The sequence below is a fragment of the Populus alba genome, chromosome 1 (assembly GCF_005239225.2).
Source record: "Populus alba chromosome 1, ASM523922v2, whole genome shotgun sequence".
In the NCBI taxonomy this organism is placed as follows: domain Eukaryota; kingdom Viridiplantae; phylum Streptophyta; class Magnoliopsida; order Malpighiales; family Salicaceae; genus Populus; species Populus alba.
In genome coordinates, this window is record NC_133284.1 from 3,363,617 (window position 1) to 3,383,786 (window position 20,170).

General features: G+C 36.7%; 3 protein-coding genes across 9 annotated transcripts; 2 read left to right on the top strand and 1 right to left on the bottom strand.

The window, feature by feature from the left end:
* The first annotated feature begins 1,727 nt into the window (after positions 1-1,727).
* On the top strand, positions 1,728-12,663 carry LOC118053937 (transcription elongation factor SPT6 homolog). Of its 7 annotated transcripts, none has more exons than XM_035065341.2 (17): positions 1,728-1,919; positions 2,005-2,061; positions 3,047-3,161; positions 3,252-3,342; positions 3,513-3,591; positions 3,845-3,962; positions 4,114-4,336; positions 4,433-4,642; positions 4,724-4,849; positions 5,080-5,463; positions 5,591-5,701; positions 5,782-6,561; positions 7,835-7,973; positions 8,062-9,206; positions 9,332-9,541; positions 10,131-10,578; positions 11,833-12,663. In XM_035065341.2, the coding sequence occupies exons 1-17, from the start codon at positions 1,856-1,858 to the stop codon at positions 12,417-12,419; spliced, it is 4,887 nt and encodes a 1,628-aa protein (XP_034921232.1). In that variant the 5' UTR covers positions 1,728-1,855; the 3' UTR covers positions 12,420-12,663. The 7 variants fall into 7 exon arrangements, with proteins under 7 accessions (XP_034921232.1, XP_034921233.1, XP_073260369.1 ...); XM_035065342.2 differs by having other exon boundaries at positions 10,203-10,578; XM_073404268.1 differs by having other exon boundaries at positions 7,835-7,844; positions 8,146-9,206.
* Positions 12,664-14,153: 1,490 nt separating this feature from the next.
* On the top strand, positions 14,154-16,740 carry LOC118053938 (nascent polypeptide-associated complex subunit alpha-like protein 1). Its single transcript, XM_035065345.2, has 4 exons — positions 14,154-14,311; positions 14,869-14,953; positions 15,954-16,087; positions 16,201-16,740. The coding sequence occupies exons 1-4, from the start codon at positions 14,249-14,251 to the stop codon at positions 16,531-16,533; spliced, it is 615 nt and encodes a 204-aa protein (XP_034921236.1). The 5' UTR covers positions 14,154-14,248; the 3' UTR covers positions 16,534-16,740.
* A 2,243-nt stretch (positions 16,741-18,983) lies between these two features.
* On the bottom strand, positions 18,984-20,099 carry LOC118053989 (transcription termination factor MTERF8, chloroplastic). Its single transcript, XM_035065418.1, has one exon. The coding sequence runs from the start codon at positions 20,097-20,099 to the stop codon at positions 18,984-18,986; it is 1,116 nt and encodes a 371-aa protein (XP_034921309.1).
* Positions 20,100-20,170: the final 71 nt, after the last annotated feature.

Genomic DNA, 20,170 nt, shown 5'->3' on the forward strand with positions numbered 1-20,170 from the left:
GCTAGGAGCCTAATACCACTGTATCAAGATGAGAAAACAAACGTGACATTATTGTTGTTATTACCAAACAAACCAAAGATACCGGCAAGAAAGAAAAAAAGAAAAAAAGAAAAAATCAGTAATTGGGCATTAAATCATATGAAATAAAACCCTAAAGACCCTTATTGTCATTAAAGACATGTGATTCATTTGGATTTTCCGACGTGCGAGAACGCAGGTCATGAAACTAGTTATCACCAAAACATGTCACAAGCTGACTGTTTACATAAACACATTTCTTCAGACGAACCTTCTTATTGTTCTTGTAATTCTGTGTTTGAAGACTTTGATGGAGCTGCTACTGTTTTGATGAATGGAGACGTTTTTTGGAGACGTTTTTTGGTTATCCAAGAAAGCCCCACACAGAGTCCCACCAGTTAGAAAATACCGAAAAGGCCAGCCAGAACCTCCCTGTCCTCAACGCGTATAAAATGCCCATTCGAGCTTCAGTATCTGTGTAAAGAAATAAAACAGAGCAGAATGGCTGAGCACGTTGGGGAAAATCCTGCCTTCGAAACACAAAGGTCAGTCTAAAATAAATTTCTTGGCTTTGTTTCCATTCCTTTTTTTTCCTAAGCCCATCACTTCTCTCTTTCTTGGATTGATGCTTCCTTCACTTCAATATTTTCTTTTTTTTTACTGTTGAAGCTTCACTCAAGGGATTAGCCTCTTAAATTGTCCTTAATTTTTGCATACTTGGTGGTTTTGATTTTTGTTGTGATGGCAGCATTATTATGCAACATGGAGTATTTGCCCTCTTGATTGGGACGCTAAACAATCAAATCCAAATGAATCACCAATCAAACCCATTTGACAGTCACGACGTTGTTATGTCAGTTTTCCGCTTAACTCTGTTTATATATGCAACGGCCTCGGTGGCCGAAGTCATGCTCCGAGCTCGAGAATCAACTTACTACACACTGGCTGGCAAGCTCCGACTCTTTGCCAGTGCCCTTGCTGCAATATTGCTTCTAGCAACTCTTGCTCCAGTTCTGGGGTGCATTATTTCAGTCGTCTGGGCCTGTATATTTATTGGACTCGCATATGAATCAATCCGAGAGCTGTACACCATTTTAAGCCAGATAACTAATAAGTTACTTGACATGTTGACCAGCCTAAATGCACGCGTGAGGAGCCGCAAGGAGGAACCAAATCAGCAACGTGTCTAGATCATTACATGTCCTTGGAATTTATATAGAGTAATTGGCACGGGCAAATACTTGTTTGGGACTCTTTCCTGTTGTTCACCTCCTGCCCGCCCCTCCTTTTCTTTTTGTAAAAAAAGCATTGGACGTTTGTAAAAAATGTAATAAAACAAGAATTTTCTCTCTCTCTCTTTTTTTGTATTTTATTATAGGACTGGCAGATTTTTATTTTTATCTCGACTTATGGTCAACATGCTAGCAAAAAGGTTTGTGTCTTCAAGCTTGGTTAGGGGCTAAATACACACTCGGTTGAAATATTCTTCACCCAGCACGGTACACGTCAGTTTGTTTGGTAGTGTTGTCACGGTTGTTTTTCAAATAGATTTTTTGCTGAAATAAATATTAATAATATTTTTTAAAAATTATTTTTAATATCAATACATCAAAACAATTCAAAAAATACAATCAAATTTAATTTTAATAAAAAAAAATTTAAAATTTCAGCAAACACAAACGCAGATTAAAACTCACTGCCAAAAGGACAAACGCAGGTTCTTCCTATGCCGTGCTGCATTGTGGTGCTCTCCCTTCCATGCTGTCCTCTGCTGCCACTGTAAAGGCTATTGAAAGAAAGAAAACCCGTTTGGGTGGTTTTAGCGTTAGATAACTCAATGAAGAAGGCAAAGAGAAAATTGAGAAAATTGCCCTTCACTTTAGTCGATGAAGATGATGAAGGTTCACGTTCTTTTCTCTCATTTCTCTCTTCTTTTTGAAAATGATTAATGGCTTGTTTGAGTTTGTTTTTGGTTTTGGTTTGCAGAGGCAGAAGTGGCAGTTAAGGAGAAAAGGGCCCAGAATTTTAGTGTAGACGATGATGGTAGGTTTTGTCTGTTGTTAACTTTCTAAAAGGTTTCAGCTTTGTGTTTTCTCTTTGAAAAGGGAGTGGCTTTCCTTTGAGTTTTGTATTTCTTCTCGTTTTTCTTTTCTGGGTTCTTACAAGTGAAAAAGATGACGCCTTTTTCTTCAACTTTCACCGTGTTTTGTAACCCGAAATGATTTTTGATGATAGAACTCTCTGTTTTTAAAGTGACTCTTCTTCTTCTTCTTCAAAATCTCTTTTTGTGACATTTTATTTCGAAATGGCTTTTCATTGATAGGTTTTTTTTTATTTGGTTAGGTTTTCGACAACTTGTGTATTGTATTTCCTTTTGTTTATTTAATAGTTGAAAGATATTTGTTTAGAGCCAAAGGGATATTTCATTCTCTTTTAGCCTAGGCTTTATCTCGGTGTCCCAGGAGATGATTGCCTATAATTTATTTTATTTTGTAATGTTTCTTTTGGTCTGATTTACAGAAGGCTTTCGTTTTCATGTTAGTCTGCAACTTCCTGCTTTCTACAGTAGCACAATGACACAGTGGTTTCTGCTTTTTGTTTAAAATAAGAAGCTGCTGTGAGATGATGGCAATATCATTGCCCTATTTATGTTCGTTGCTGTATTGTGGTTTCTGCATGTTGGGGTTTGCTGAACATATTTCATCCTTGTAGTTGTAGACCCAGCGCCTTTTACCATTTGGCCATCAATATCAAGTAATGTTGGTTATTGGTATATATTTTTTAATAACTTTATCATCACATCTGTTATGGAAGCAGATTGAGTTGCTGTGATAATAAAAATGGTGTTTGTATTTTTTATTCTTGATGCAATTTCTGAGATGAAACTGTGCTGTTGGAAATTAATAGAGCTGTCTTTGAAAACGGTCTTTTTTCTGCTGTTGTGGTGGTTTTGGATAATCACTATCGTGCTGTTCTAGTTTTTGCCTTGTGTACTGATAATCGGAAATTACTTGTCGTGGACATGCAGAATATGGTTTGGATAAGTTTGAGACTGATGGGTTTATAGTGGATTATAACGAGGAAGAAGTGGAAGGCGACTGTGATGGGAAAGATGAGCAAATGAAGAAGAAAATGAGGAAGAAGTGAATTTATTCCCCCTCCTTTTATTTTGTAGCAGCGTTTTAAAGTAAATGTTTTATTTTTTACTCGTTTTGAACTTTTGTGTTCCTTAGGAAATCTTCAAAGAATCTTGTCCTTGATGATGATGATCTTGAGTTGCTCCGAGAAAATCAAAAGCCAGGCCTGTTCCAAGCAAAGAGAGTTGTGAGTGCCTAGTCTCCTTTATTTTTTCCCATTTCACCGTGTCCTTGAGAAATGTGAATTTTAATTATCCTCTTTAAAGATGCATTTTTCTCTTGTCAAATGGTTTGATTTTGCATTTCACTTATAATGTTTGAATGTTTTTCATATGGTTTGATGCAAATATTCCCCAGGGAAATAAAAAATTTAAACGGCTCAAAAAGGCCAAGGGCCGTGCTCTGGGAAAAGACTCTGGATTGTCTGATGATGATGGTAATCAACCTCACTTAAGATACTGGTATTTATTTGTTAGTTCAATAGCTTGAGAAAATCTATCATGTATTGAATTTTTTTATTGAACTAATGCACTTACCTTGGTCAAATATTTATTGTGTTTGATTTATTAAAATCCTACTTTTTTAAAAAAAAATTTCTATTGGTAATTTCAGTTTTTTTTTATGCCTCTTATTTTTAATGACTGTTGGTTTTAATTGATTTCTCACGAAATACATTTTCCTGTTTTTAGTATCATTATACGATGATAGTGCTGAAGAAAAGGAAGCTATGTATGATGATGACATAAATGACATGACAGATTTTATTGTAGACGATGATGAAAGATACGAGAAAAGGGCCCCCGTGAGGTATATTATGCCCACCACCAGTTTCTTGAATCACATGTTTTCTTTCATGAGATGCTTGAAGTTTGCTCTATGTTTATTTGATTAATTGATAGATTTTTGTTTTTGAATTTTCATTTTAAATTCTGTGAACTATTGTTGACTTTTATTTTAGGTTGTGGGAGCTGAAAGAAAAGAAATCAAGGCTAGTAACAGCAGCTTCTTCTTCTTCCCTAGAGGAAGCTGGCTACGTATTTGGTGATGCTGATGAACTCCTTAAGCGTCAAGTTCTGGTTAAGGTTGTCAAGCCAGATGATTATGACAACTTTGATCCGGATCATTTTATGGCTGAGAGGGATGATCATGTGAAGAAGACTGATTTACCTGAGAGGATGCAGGTGGTTTTGTGTTGTTAATAACATTGATGGTTAACATTTTAACTTGGTCATTCGAGGTGACGAGACTAAACTTTGCATCGATTTTGTTTTCTATAGATGTCAGAGGAAATCACTTGGACTGCTTTAGTTGGCGAAACAAGAAGACAAGAGGAGAGTTCTTGGATACTTAATCAGCTTATCACAGACATGTATCCATTGTTGTGTAACAAAAAAGCTCAGGAAGGAAATGGAGTAGGTCTGCTTAAGAAGATTAACAAGGAAGATATAGTGAGGTTCTTGGAAATGCATGATTTGGAAAAGTATGATGTAAGTAAGACATAAATGTATAACATATCTTTACATGTTTTGAACTGCATTTCTACAATTTATTGCTGTTTTGGTTTCTAGATTCCATTTATTGCTATGTATCGAAAAGAGAAATGCCTTAGTATGTTGGAAGATCTGGGGGAAGATGGTATACAAAACGAATGTAGCAATGACACAGAGGGAAAACCTAGACTGAAGTGGCATAAGGTATTTTCTATTTCCACGTAACCCTTTGTTCCCCAACACAGACACACACACCTTTTCTGTATAGATAGTTGTTTTGATGGAGTTGCTAAATGCATTATTGGTTGCTAGACCCAAGTAGAATAGAATTGACCAGACCAAGGGGGAAAAAGAATTAAGCCTTCTGAATATGGGAGCTGAACAAACATAGACTGAAATTATTGTGTGTAGTGAAATTGCATCATGATTTGCAGATTCTCTGGGCCATCAATGAACTGGACAGAAAGTGGTCGCTTCTCCAGAAAAGAAAGAGCATGCTTGAAGAATCCTATAAGAAGCGTTATGAAGAGGAATGCAATAATATTGATGACATGGCAAGACTTTCTTTGATCAATCTGCACTTTGACACAATCATGAAGTCTCTGATGCTGGCTGATACAGAGAAGGATATTGATGATGTCAGTATGAAGTTTAGCTTGCATTTTCCTCCAACTGAAGAGGTCATGGAAGGAAAATTTAAGAGACGAGAGAGGAGGTCAGCATACAGTGACTACATTAAGGCTGGTTTGTGGGAGCTTGCAGTAAAGTTTGTCTGCAGCTCCAAGCAATTCTGCCTGCATCTCCGTCAAGAGAAAATGGTAAGCTTCCTTTGGACTCAGGAGAATGATAAAGTTGTGAGTTAAATGGTCGCTAAAAGACTAATTGTGCTTTATCTTACACTTTTTCTTTCACTATATGTTATGGGTGCTTTTGTTCTGTTTGTAGGGAATGGATTTTTGGGAGGATCTTAATGAATCTCCCGAGGTGATAGCTTCAAAGTTTATGTGTGCAAGTTTAGAAACTCCAGAAGCAGTGCTTAAAGGAGCCCGGCACATAGTATGCTTTTATTATGTTGTATATGATTCTGCTTAAAGCCTGCTTGGTGAGGTGTTTGATAAATTTTCGCGTTGCTTTAGGCTGCCCTGGAGATTAGCTGTGAGCCTTCTGTCAGGAAACATGCCCGGGGTTTTTTTATTGATGAAGCTCTAGTCTCAACCAGACCAACTCCCAAAGGAGCCAAGGAGATTGATTTTTGCCATCAGTTTTCATCTGTTAAGTGGCTACGAGATAAGCCCCTTGATAAATTTCAGGATGCACAGTGGCTTCTTATTCAGAAAGCTGAAGAAGAGAAGCTCCTTGAAGTAACCATAAAATTGCCTGAAGATTCTCTGAATAAGTTGATTAGTTACTCTCACAAAATTTATCTTGCGGGAGGTGATGATGGGTATACCCAACTCTGGGATGAACAACGAAAGTTAATACTTAAGGATGTTTTTTCAAATTGTCTCCTTCCTTCATTAGAGAAGGAAACTCGTGTCTTGTTGAAAACAAGAGCAAAATGTTTGGTGCTTATGGAATATGGAGAGCAGTTATGGAACAGAGCATCTGTTGCCCCATATCTGCACAAGCGGAATGTTGCTGGCCTGGAGGAAGGTACTGGACCAAGGGTCATGGCTTGCTGCTGGGGTCCTGGAAAGCCACCAACTACGTTTGTAATGTTAGATTCATGTGGGCAATTGCTTGATGTGTTGCAATCTGGATCCATTAGTCTGCGGTCTCAGAATGTTACTGGCCTACAACGGAAGAAATATGATCAGCTACGTGTCCATAAGTTTATTATAAGTCATCAGCCAGATGTTATTGTCCTCGGTGCAGCAAATGCATCCTGTCCACGGTTGAAGGATGATATCAAAGAGGTATATGCTCCTGCCCCAGACGCCTTATTTTACATTTGAGTCTGTCCTGCATTACCTATTCCTGGTCATATACAATGTTTTACATCATGGCCTTTAAATGTATCTTTTCCTGAACCGAAATGATGGACCACCTTTGCTTGGAGCAGGTGTGATAAAAACTGAGACTTTTAATGCAGATTTTTTTGTTAAAAAAGTTAAACTTCACTTACTCTCTAGATTTTTGCTGGCACGGTAACATAATGCATGTCGAGGCTAGGGTTTTTATATCTTTATTTTTGAAGCCTCTTGTCTTTAAGTGTTTGAAATTGTCATATCTTTATATCAATAGTTGTGCTGGGGAGTAGAATCACGCCTGGGCATCACAAAGTTTTGTACTATTTCAAGAGTGAATTTAGTGAGAGTTGAGTTCAGGATACTTCATATTGAAGTGTTTCCTATTGCTTGTGGTGATTAGCAAGAGTGTATTATAGGTTAATAACCAGTTATATTATGTAAAAGATTATGATCTGGATGTCAGTTTTTGATGAGACTCGTACTGTGATAAGGTTGGTGAGAGACTTCAAAGGTTTTATCCATATACTCCTCGTCTTATTTGACGATGACAATAGAATGTAGCTGCTTCAAATTCTAGAAGTAACTGTTTTCCAGTTTCTGGTTCTGTTGGTTTAAACGGTCCCTCACTCTCTCATTGTAAGAAGTATCATTGTGTCAAAAAATTAAAAAGGTGTGGAAGCACTGAAGCAAATGGAGCAATTTAGAGAGGGGAGAGGTTAATTTTTTAATGTTTTATGTTTAAAGATGCTTTTATGAAAATCTGTTTTCAATTATTGTTTCCACTTACTTTTTCCCAGTCCACAACCTTTACTTCCTTGAAAGGAATCATGCTAACATCTAGAAAGTAACTGTAGTTTCATATAAAAATTCATCTACTCCTCCTTAATATCATGCTAACATGTAGAAAGTAACTGCAGCCTCATATAGAAATTTATCTATTCTACCTTATGATGCAGCAGGGAAAAACATCATGTGGTTAAAGGCACCTACCATACCTGATGGCTGATACGTGCTCTTTTTTGTCTTAAATCTCTTAGCTCTCACCAGTAGCAATCCATATTTTTCATGCACTTCTTGGTTCCTATTTAAAATCTGCATAATGTTTCTTGGGATTGCTTTAAATATTTCTTCCAAGTTTGTTTGCAGTTGTTCTTTTCACTCTGTCCATTTAGCCGGGGCAATGATGATTTGCTTTAATAAATCTTGTTTGTTAAACCAGATTGTTTTGAAGATAGAGGAAAGTTCTATAGATGCTGACCAGGTGCTAAATGGGATTGCTGTTATTTATGGAGATGAAACCTTGCCCCAGCTTTATGAAAAATCAGAAGTTTCATTGCGTCATTTGCCTGGACAAGAAGGTATTGTGTGTTCCTGTTAATTTTTTCTTCTATTTTACTATTTTTGTAATGTTTTTACTTACTATTTTATCTCGTCTGATGTTTTAAGGCATTGTCAAAAGAGCTGTGGCTCTGGGGCGGTACCTGCAAAATCCATTGGCTATGATTGCTACACTGTGTGGTGTCCAGAAAGAGATTGTTTCTTGGAAGCTTACTTCCTTAGACCACTTTCTAACACCTGAAGAGAAGTATGGGATGATTGAAATGCTGATGGTGGATATTACCAATCAGGTTGGTGTGGACATAAATGCTGCTGTAAGCCAAGACTGGCTCTCTGCTCCTCTTCAGTTTGTATCTGGGCTTGGGTCTCGGAAGGCAGCCTTTCTACAGAGGGAGTTGGCTGCTGGTAAAATAATTAATAATCGAAAAGAGTTGGCAATTTGTGGATTGACAGAAAAGAAAATTTTCTTTAATGCAGTTGGCTTTCTGCGTGTCTGTTGTGGGGAGATTCTCTCTTTTGGATGTGAATATGATATGTTGGATGGAACAAGAATTCATCCTGAATCATATGGTCTTGCAGAGAAATTGGTTAAGGATGTCTACGATGATGTTGCTGAGGCGCATCCCTTAAAACATGTTAAGAACAATCCACAGCTGCTGAAAGATTTTGATATTAATGCTTACGCTGATAATTATGAAATAGAGCGAGGAGAAAATAAGAAACTGACTCTTTATGACATTAAAACTGAACTTTTGCATGGATTTCTTGACCCTCGCCGTCCATACGAAGAACCTACTCAGGATGAGGAATTCTGTTTGATATCTGGCAAAAATGAGTATGCATTTGCTGAAGGAAGAATTTTACAGGCTATTGTTTGCAGGGTTCTGTCACAACGAGCATTTTGTGCACTTGACTCTGGCTTGATTGGCATGATCACGAAGGATGATTATTCAGATGAGGCTGCTGATTATTCCTTGACAAAGAGGCTACGAGAAGGTGATATTCTTACCTGTAAGATAAAACAAATTGACAAGAGCAGACACCAGGTGCTTTTAACTTGTAAAGAAAGTGAACTGAAGAGTTCTAGAGACCAGAACTTGCATGAGCTTGAACCTTATTATTGTGGAGGTCAGAGCAGTTTAGTAAGTCATCAGGAGATAGCCTGCAAGGAAGACCTCAAAAATAAACATTTCATTTCAAGGATGATTATTCATCCTCATTATGAAAATATGACGCAGAATCAGGCAGTGGAGGTGTGTTATTTTGATGTGTCATGTCCTCATTATTAATTTAGTGACATTATCATTAGAATTTAAAACTTTTGGTTCTGGAATTTTCATATACTGATAAGGGATTTCATCAACACTTTGTTGAGCAGTTCCTGGCAGACAAGGATGTTGGTGAGCGTGTTTTTCATCCAAGTTCAAGGGGACCGCATTATTTGACTCTAACTGTGAAAGTCTTTAATGGACTTTATGTTCACAAAGACATAATCGAAGATGGGAAGAACCTCAAAGACTTCTCAAGCATGCTTGATCTTGGGAAAACATTAAAGATTGGAGATGACATTTATAAGGATTTAGAAGAGGTTGGTATTTCTACCCATTTATCTTGAAAGGCTTGCATGCACGGTTTCTTGTACAGTTATGTGCATCTGTAATCTGTTCTCATGCTAGAAAATTAATGGTATGGTTAGAAAACTGTTGTCAGGTTTAGAGCATTCTTTATGTATCAAACAGGCTGTATCAAATATGTTGAGTAATAGAGGACTGATTTGTAATTGTAAAATGCATTTAAGTTTCTGCCAGTGATGTTTAATCATTTGTATCAACAGTAAGCTACTGAGACATGTGAGTTAGTTTCCTTGCAAAACATAGTTGTGACCTTATCAGTTTCAATGCTTTTAGAACACTGAAAATAGTTTCTTGGTGTATGGTGAATCATCAATGTGTTGAAACCATGCACGATACAGTAGATAAATAAAGACATGCAATAAATTAAGATAATTGGAGCAGTATTTTTATTAGCATGATTAACAATATTTGAATGTCTTGTATTTTTTAACATTGGTTACTAACAAGACAGTCACAGTCCTGGAGAGCGATTGTTTTGGCTGATTTTTCAAGCCAGTAAATCGTTGATGCTGATACTGCTGATTCCCTTGTTTTTGAATCTAGGTTATTAGTCAATATGTTGACCCATTGGTGACCCACCTGAAAGCAATTCTAAGTTTCCATAAATTTAAGCAGGGCTCAAAAGCAGAGGTTGATGAGCTCTTAAAATCTGAGAAATCAGATTATCCAATGAGGATACCTTACTGCTTTGGCGTTTCGTACAAGCATCCTGGAACTTTCATCTTGTTTTACATAAGAACAAATCTACATCATGAGTATATAGGTCTGCATCCTAAGGGATTCAAATTTAGGAAGCAGACATTCAGGAAGGTTGAGCAGCTCGTTGCATATTTCCAGAAACATATTGATGATCTAAAGCATCAGCCAGCACAGATGACAAGACCCATTACTGGTTCTTCTGCTAGAGCATCCACAGAGTGCGGTAATGAAGGTGGTTGGAAAGGCCAGCTAAACTCAAGCAAAGACGAACTGTCAACACTTGTCTCTGCAGGTAAAACAATCTCGTTTTCAACTGAAATAATTTTTCCATATCATGTTGCCACAAGATTGTGACATCATACTTTAGAATTAGTATTCCTCTTATATCAATCTTTTCCCGCTAAGAGACAGGAAATATGCTTAAATATGCTACTTACAAGATTTTCTGTAGACAAGATGCTTAAATATGCTTATGGAATTTAATTTTCCAAATGGTTTTTGTGACTTTCACTGACAGGATTTAATCCTCGGCATAAAGTACAAATAGTAACCTGGTATCTCCTTTGTGTAGATGTAGATGTGGTACAATTATAAGTTTTGAATGTTGACTCTAAGTCAAGTCAAGGCACCGAGGAATTGACATCTTTTCTCATCAGAGGAATATCTATGTACATGCTTTCTGAAACTTTTATAGGGATTGATAATTATTGGTGGTATATATTTCAGGTTTGTAAATGCCTGTCTTACACTTGAAAGCTTTAGGGACATTATTGTTCAAAGATTTCAGTAGAAAAGGTTTGAATCAGTTGAATTTTTTCAAAATAAGATTGCTGAACAAACTCTGTTCATTAGGATCTATCAAAAAATAAACCCAGTTCAACTATGTGAAATACACGATCCTACATGAATTCTGTTATTAAGAAGATTTGAGATGTATGTGTATACGAATTTGTTTTTCAATTGGTCATGTGATAAGCCATCATAGAAGTAGAATTCTAGCTTATTTTATCTATTCTTTATGGATGTGGGTGCATGTAGATAAATTAAGCTGCAATATCCTCACTAATGCGAGGAATCATTTTGCAGTTTTGAAGAATTGCTTGAAAGGTTTATATTTAATTTTATTTTCTGTGTTTGGGAAATTTCAGGATGGATCTGTTACTATAATTCTAGAACAATTGAATAGAAAGCTCTCTGCTGGTTTTCTTTCGTGACTTCTCTTCTGTTATTGAATTAATTTTTTCCTGAAGTTAGAAATAATGGTTTTACCTCACAAAGCCAGGTTACAAGTATTTTTATTCTTTGAAATGAACAGGATACAGATCGTTTTTCTTATGAAGTTCCATTTCTAGGATGTATTTAACTTCTAGTTGAAGTGTATGAGTCAAGTGCAGATATTCTGGGCATTGTTAATTACTTTCTTAAGGATATGGGCAACCAGGACCTATCTATGCATGGGAATGCATGCACATTTCTGAGCAATTTTCTTCTTGTTGGAAGCGTTCACTGATTTTTAGTTGTGGCTTTTTTACCTCATGGCTAACAGGCAAAAAAGATTGTACTAGAGATGATGGTGGCATAGGTGGTCATGGTAGTGGTCGGGGACGTGGACATCCTAGTGGGTTACCTCGGCCTGATTGTGTTCGTGGAAACGGGAACAGAGGTGGCTTTGGTAATGGAAGGGGTGGTAACAACCGCAATGGAAGTGACTCTGGAAACAATACCTCTTACTGGGATGATAGTGGTGGAAATTCAGGTGCTCGCTCTAGCTACAGTTGGGGCAACAATACCAGTGGAAATGCTAGCAGTTGGGGAAACAATGCTGGTGGAGATGCTAGCAGTTCCAGTTGGGGTGGCAGTAGGCATCCTGTGAATGCTGGTGGTCGCAATTGGGGTGGAAGCGGTGATGATTGTCAAGGGATCCCTGGAAGTGGTCCTCCAAATGGTAGTGATTGGATGGGTAGTAACAAAGAGGGAGGGAATAATTTTTGGGGTACTGAGAGCAGCAGCGGTGGAAATCTTGGAGGGTTTAATACTAATTCTGCGTCTGGGAATACTGGATGGGGCGCTGGTTCTAGAAAGAGTTCCTCACACCCTGCTGGTGAGGATGGATGGTCAGGAGGTGGTGGTTAGTGAAATTTCTTCATACAAGTAGACTTTCTAACATCAATGTACTGGCAAATAGAAAAAGTCGATCCTGCCTTTTGATTGTCTTGTTCGTCAGAGACTTGCATAGCTTAACTACGACAGCTAGTAGTTAACAAAGGCCTACTCTTAGCACAACAGTTGCAGGAATCTAATTAACATGTTTATCCCAGTACAGGGCTGCTTTTTTGGGGTATGACCATCGTGTTAGTATATATAGTTCCATTTCTTCCGGTTGCCTGAGGTAGCTGCTGCAAAAGTTTCAAGTGATAGTGAAATATTTGAAGTCCTTTTCTCGATTATCTTTTTCGTTGTGATTTACTGGAAACCTAAGCTGTTAGTCACAATGCAGACTGAAAGGCATGCAATCCTTTGCTTAGTGTGTGCATTGGTTGTGTATCTTTGTTAAGCAATGCATTCCAAAAGCCAGAATGGTAGCTTTGGTCATATGATATGTGATGATGTCCGAGGTGCCAAAAACTGCAGGCATGTCAGTGCATGCCGGAAGAAAATATATTTTTCACCGGACAAGACCCGAGTCATGGATCATGGATCATGGACCGGAGGGTCGGCTCTGTCAAATTTGAAAACGATAATTGATGGCCTAATAGACCACTCATATGAACAACAATTAATCTTTCCACCGATAAAAAAGAAAGGGGGGACAAGCTTATAAAAAGGCCCGTCGAGTTTTAGAAAAAGAATTCCAATCAAGTCTATTCATCTATATCTGATTGTGTTTTGCCCCCAAATAATGACATTGCTCTGTAGGGAATTTAACAAAAACAAAATTCTTCCAATAGAAGGCATGAGAGTTAAAATTGCATAAAAAACTAATAAAAACTATTGATTATTATGGAAAAAAAATTATGGTGCACGAAAATAACTGGCAGCATAGTTCATTTTTAAAAAAAAGAGAGATCTACAAAAAATTGAGGTGGAAGAATATCTCTATCTAGGTTTTATCTCTTTTAAAATGAATTTAGAAGAATAATTAATAGATATCACTAGTTATTATATGAATATCGTAAAATTTCTCAAAAAAAAAAAAAACTTTCCTAGGTTTTACTTTGAAAATATTTAATTTAATTGAATTTTTTTTCCAAAATCACATTTGAAAAGTTTTTTCAACTATTGGAGGGTGGAATCCTTATTGGAACCCACTCATTTAATGAATAAGATTTCCTAAAAATAGTTCATCATAGAAGAATCCTCCATAGTATTAATTTTATTAAATTTCCAATATAATACTTGATCGTTGTTGATATAAATCATTCTCGTTCTGTCTAACATGACAGCTTGATTTTACAGATTCATGATTCAAAACTTGATACGGGATGAGTTTAATCTGAATTAATTTTGATGCTAATGTAATTAAACCCTAGTGATTGTGATTTGGATAATCCAGCAAATATTATTCAAATCCAACAATAAAAATAAAACCAAGGGATTTTTTTAATAAAAATTAAAAAAAAATTAATAAAAAAAAATTCATCTAGTAACCGGGTTTTATAATCATATAATGCCCTAACCCAGAGGTTCCATAGCTATGATACACATTGTTCTAACAAATTTACTGATTTTTGCTAGCCCTTCTCTAGGGTCTTCCAAATATTAAGAAGTTTTAAAAAAAAAAAACAAAGGCACACAAAGCCCACAATCATAGTAGGGCTAACATAGCCCAAATGAGCCCAAATTCTCTCCCTCGCTATAAAATCCCTCTTCACCAAAACAATGGGGTTTTAGGGTTTTTTCTGTGCAAACTGAACACACACTTTGATTCTCTCTTTCTCTCGCAAAAAATTAAGTAAGAAACCATGACTGCCCAGACTCAAGAAGAACTCCTTGCTGCCCAGCTCGAATTTCAGAAGATTCTCGAAGTAACTCTCTCGCTATAATTTTTTTTTAGATGTGTATAGTTATATAGATATAGAGAGATCTAAAGTTCTTTCCTTTCGACGTATTTCTATCATTTCTGAGGTTCTACTGATGATTTATTAGTAAGTCTTTAATCGATTTTTGTTCTTTTTATCTTTTTGTTTGTTGTTTAGGGTCATTATGTTTGTGCTATATCTGAATTAATCAAGTATTGCTCTTTATTACTTTATGTAGATGATGGCTTTTCTAGGGTATGTGCAGTTTTTATGTTTTATTTCATGGTTCTTATTTCGGGTTTAAGTATTGATGGTTTTTTTAAGAACTTTTGTTGGATATGGTAAATTGGGTATGAATTTGTGTATGATAAATGAGTATTTGATTAGGTTTCTTTAGTGATCTTATCTTGTGGAAGTTTTATGTGAATAGATCCATTCATATGGAATGTAACTTGTTGAAAATTTTGTGATTGATTGAGAATTGATGGCGTTTTTTATTTGATTTATGCTATGCTTATTATAAATGTGGAAAGTATCTGAAAACTGCCCCTTTTGTTGTGAAGGCTGATAAGCCCGAGGTTGAGGATGAAGAGGATGATGAGGAAGACGACGACGAAGATGATGACAAGGATGAAGATGAAGCTGAAGGTAGACTCTCAATGTTTGAAATATCATTGACCTTATTTCGTTGCTTTATATACCCAGTTTCTTTTTTTTTTAATCAATATCTATGGTGTGAGTTTTACTTGCATTTGTTGGATTTGCACAACTAACACATTTTTTATCCACGTATTTTTACAACTGGTAATGTTGAAATCTGATGTAACACATTCCTCTTGGTAAGGAAAAGGAAATGATGAGACTTTCCTTAGCTTCTATTGCTGTTAAGAGTGATTTAGAGGTTATATAAGTTCTCAATTGATTTCCATTCTTCAACTTTGTTGGCTGGTATTAATATATGTTTAGTTGATTTTCATGGGTGGTACCTTTTGTTTGTCTTTGTTATTCACCTAAAAACAAAAAGGGAAGAGGAGATATTTCAACATTCAAGGCAGTTGCACATGCATCCACAAGGCCTTTTTTATATGTGTTTCACATACTCGATATGGACACTAAATTCTGAATTCAAGTATCTGAAAGAAAAATAAAGATAGATTACTGTCCTCGGGTTTGGTTTTGAAAAATGATCTGACCGGTACATACAATGAATGACCTTGGATTGTAAATTTAAATCTGTGATATGCATAATCAGTGACACATTTTTTGTGGATTTGTATTCCACATGAATCCCTAAAATGGTTTGCCTCTCTTCGTTGATTGCAATTTATTGGGCATCTAGCATTATGGCATTCATTTTCTCATGATTGCAATTTATGGGGCATTATGGCATTCATTTTCTCAGTGAACCGTGATCTATGTGATTATGATAGTGTCTTTCACAGAATGACATTATAATCTAAATTATCCTGCTTTGGGATGAAATGGCTTGTAGATAGCTCTCTTATTTCATTTTTATTTTCCTATCAATAATTTAATCTTGCAAAGAGTATTAAGTAAGTGTGAGAACAATCCTACAAGTTATTTCTTAGTTTGTTCTTTGGATATTTGCTCTAATGATTTTCTTCCTCCCCCCCCCCCCCCCCCACAGGACAACAAGATGGAGATGCAAGTGGTAGATCAAAACAAAGCAGAAGTGAAAAGAAGAGTCGTAAAGCTATGTTGAAGCTTGGAATGAAACCTATCCCTGGTGTTAGTCGGGTTACAGTAAAAAAGAGCAAGAATGTAAGCTTTTCATTTTATTTTGATTATTCATATTGCTTGCTTTTTGAAAAAACTCAGCTTTGATGTATTTTTCTTGTCTGCTAACACCTAACTTGGGTACCCACTTAAACCAGATCTTGTTTGTTATCTCCAAACCTGATGTTTTCAAGAGCCCAACATCTGACACATATGTGATCTTTGGGGAGGCGAAGATCGAGGACTTGAGCTCCCAACTACAAACTCAGGCAGCAGAGCAGTTCAAGGCACCTGATCTCAGCCATGTGATTTCAAAACCTGAGACTTCAGCCGTGACTCAGGATGATGAAGAGGTAGATGAAACCGGCGTTGAGCCTAAGGATATTGAATTAGTGATGACCCAGGCGGGAGTCTCCAGATCAAAGGCTGTCAAAGCTCTGAAGGCTGCAGACGGAGACATAGTTTCTGCTATCATGGATCTGACCGCTTGATCGGTGCCTTATCTAAAATGTTGTCATGGAGACAATCCAAAACGTCATGTGATAGAGACAGTTATTGTGGCTTTCCCGGCTGTGGGTTTTCAAGACAAGTATCTTTTTCAAATTTTGTTATCTTGTGATTTCCATGGTGTTTTCAGTTGTATTTTATCAGTGAACAAGTCTGGAATGCAACTTTTAGTGAAGAGCTTTCATTTTTCATGTCCAGCTTTATAGATACAGAACCTTTTCTCGCAATTGTTCCTTGTGTTTTCAAAAGGTTGCAGAATTTAATATGTCAGCTACATGATGGTTGAATTTAGGAAATAAGAATCTTTGGTTCAATATTTCTAAGTTATCAGTGATAACTGAGTAATCTGTACAGGCTAGTATTTACGTACCAGTAAATGTAGCTATTTACTTTTTTAGAACAGTACAGTTCAATAGGTCAGTTAGCTTCCTTGAGCTTTTATTTTATTTTTCCTTGGGCTTTTTAGCTTTAATCCACCTTATCCATCATATTTCTCCATTTCTTTTTCTGATAAAATGCCAACTTTCAACATATAACTGATGGTGTAGGAGTAAATCCATGCCATCAAAATCATGAATTATTTCCCAGCAATAAGTAGCTGCATCCGAGTACCTTCTCTCGTTCAACAAAGAAAGTTATAAAGTTGACAGGTTAAGTAAACTGCTTCATGGATGCGTAGCAGCAGAGAGGGGGAGGGGCTGTAGAAATGGGTGGAGCATTAGAGGACAAGTCAATATAGAATGCCTACTTGCTGCCCATCAAACCAGACAGCCAACAAAAATAATCAAACCTAAAATAGCAGGAAACTGTGAAAAGAGAAACTTTCTTTTATAGAAGTCCTCAGCAAGCCATTTTCTCAGCAAACCACTTAAAGGAAAAAGAAAATCCAAAAGGCTAGCAGTCAATCAAAGCTACATTGTCAGTTCTAGAGTCGAAGAGAATGAGACAAACTACAGAACACTCACCCAAACCTCAAGAGTGAACAAGGACTAGAAGTATGTAATTTCTTCTATAGGCAATATGAACTTATAAATGTATAATAGAGGCACGACTAACTAATGAGTTTTAGTCATTATGCTAGACATAGCATCTAATTTGAGAAAAAGGTCTCGATTCAGGAACTAATAACATGGAATAAGCAATCTGTACCACTCATTAAACTACTATGGTGTTTCCTCTTCTGCGTTCACCATCTAGCATTTACTAAGATTTATATATACGGGGTTTATAACTCTATGCAACAGCTAGGATCACTTATCGTCTGTTAATTGCACATCAAAACGCAAATGATCGGGGAATACTGAACTAGATCTAAATGTAGCCATGGGCATATTCTGAACTACTACGGGGGTTCCTCTTCTGCAGTTATCATATGCAGCTTTTACAAGCTTATACGTGGCTTAAAAACCTAAGTCGCAATAAGGAATAAGGATCACTTCTCATCTATTAACTGCACAAACAAATGCACTTGATTGGGGAATACCGAACTACATATGATTTTATACATGTTATCTCCCATCTTCGAATCATCTAGTTTGTGATGTTTGTGGATACACAACAAAATTAATGTAGGAGCTCTTCACTTCAAGAATTGTTTTCCGAACCCACATATAGCTCCTTAGCAAAGATGGAACAACAAACATCTTTGACAAGCATAATACTTTGCATGAACATACAAGAACATAGATACATATGTATGCATCTAAACACACAACCACACGATATCAGAACAGCAGCCCAGTAAATCACCAGTTTTTGCAAGTTCCACTTTGTGAAGACAAGTGAAAATATTAGCTGGGATTTACTCCTTGAATGTTGATTTGTATTCGTTTTGAGGAGAGATGAATGAACTCAATATTTATTACACCAATGCTCTATTTTCACTATTACCAAGAGCATCAATTGGAGGTACATCTTCAGGTTTACTTCATCCCGTTTCATGCCATTTGGTATGCACGTGAATTACATAATTGAATACATCATACTTTAAGAATGACACAATAGAGTTAATATTAACACCTTTTAAGTTCTCGCATCAAAGAAGGGAGTTCAAACTTTATAACGGGTAAAAGGCTAATAGAAGACATGATAAAAAGAGAGAACGAAGAAAAAGAAGCACCATCAACATGAGACACCTCTAAGAATGTACTGAGAGAAATGATGAACCACCAAACTCATTGTGTTAGAAAAATAAGTTTAGAAACATAAATTAAATTAGATAGCTATTATGTTGTGCATTGTAGATGCAATCTGACTTCTCATTGCATGATAAGAATCAAATCTGCAAAATGATAAGAAATTGATCAAAGAATTCAAACAAATATTGAGTGATATAAAGTGGAAAAGCAAAAACTAGCTACAGGTCAGAAGCAAAGAAGCAATTTAGGCAATTATGTACACTTTGTATTGCACAAGTGAACTTACATGTATGCCATCAACTATCTTTCTTTTTTGTCTTACCATTACCCATGTACAGCTCCAATAAACCAGGGACTACATCTACATACCTGCTGACATAATTTGTCAAGAAATTCTTCTCGTTTATTGTTAGCAAAGTAGTCATCTTCTTGTCTCTACTCATCAGCTTCTTCGACTTCAAAACCTTTATAACATTATACCTTGGACGAACCCTTTTATCAATTGAATAGCCAAGAAAAAGGGGACAGGCAATTATGTTTTGTCTCTCCAGCTCCATTGTATTGATAAAGAAATCCATTGAACTCCTGATTTTCTTCTCTGACAATGTTAATATTGGGGGGTACCGCTTAAAAGCCCCCAAAATCTCCTCTTCACTCCACTGCAAACTCTTCATCCCTTCAATTTTCTTCTTCCAAGTCGTTTCAGGCAACTGTATCCTCACGCGAAGAGCATGTATAAAGATATTATCCTCTACATCAAGGCCCATACTCTTAAGAGCATGTAATGCATAAACCATCCTGTCCATCTTTTGTAGTACAGCTCTTGGTTGCCAGAGAATTAGCTTTGCAACCCTATCACGAGGCAATCCCTCTTTAATCAACAAATCAACATTTGGTTGAATAACAACCTTAAAATTCACCGTCAACAGCCAAGAAGCACGCTTAAGAGCCACTACAAGGTTCTCCTTACAGCCAAGAAGTGAGTTCAATAACTCAAAACATGGTTTTATTTGAGAATCTAAAGCTCTTCTCAAAACAGACGGATTTGATAGAATAAGCTGAGGCAGAAGCTGACCCACAAACCCATTTTCAGTGAAGAAGTCGAATTTGGGTATTAGATTGCTTTCCACTCTGGCTTGAAGGACTCGGGGATACTTGTCGATTAGTTTGGAAATGTGGGTGTTGCTAAAGTCATGAGCTTTCAAGTACTGAAGCACAGAATAAGCATTTGGGAGGTTCTTCTTGTCGAGTTGGAGCTTCTGGTAAGTTGAAAGGGCCAACTGTGAAGGAAGCCCGCATGAATCGATGAGGTATTGAACCTTAAATGATGACGGTGATGCAGATGTTTTCAAGAAACGTTTTTGAATCAGAGAGAGCAGGAGTAGGCTTCTGAGGGGTACGTGGTTAGGCATTTTGAAGGCAAATTCTTCTCTTTCCTAGAAGATAGTAATCATGAGAGATTCACAGTTTAGAGAGGAGCTGG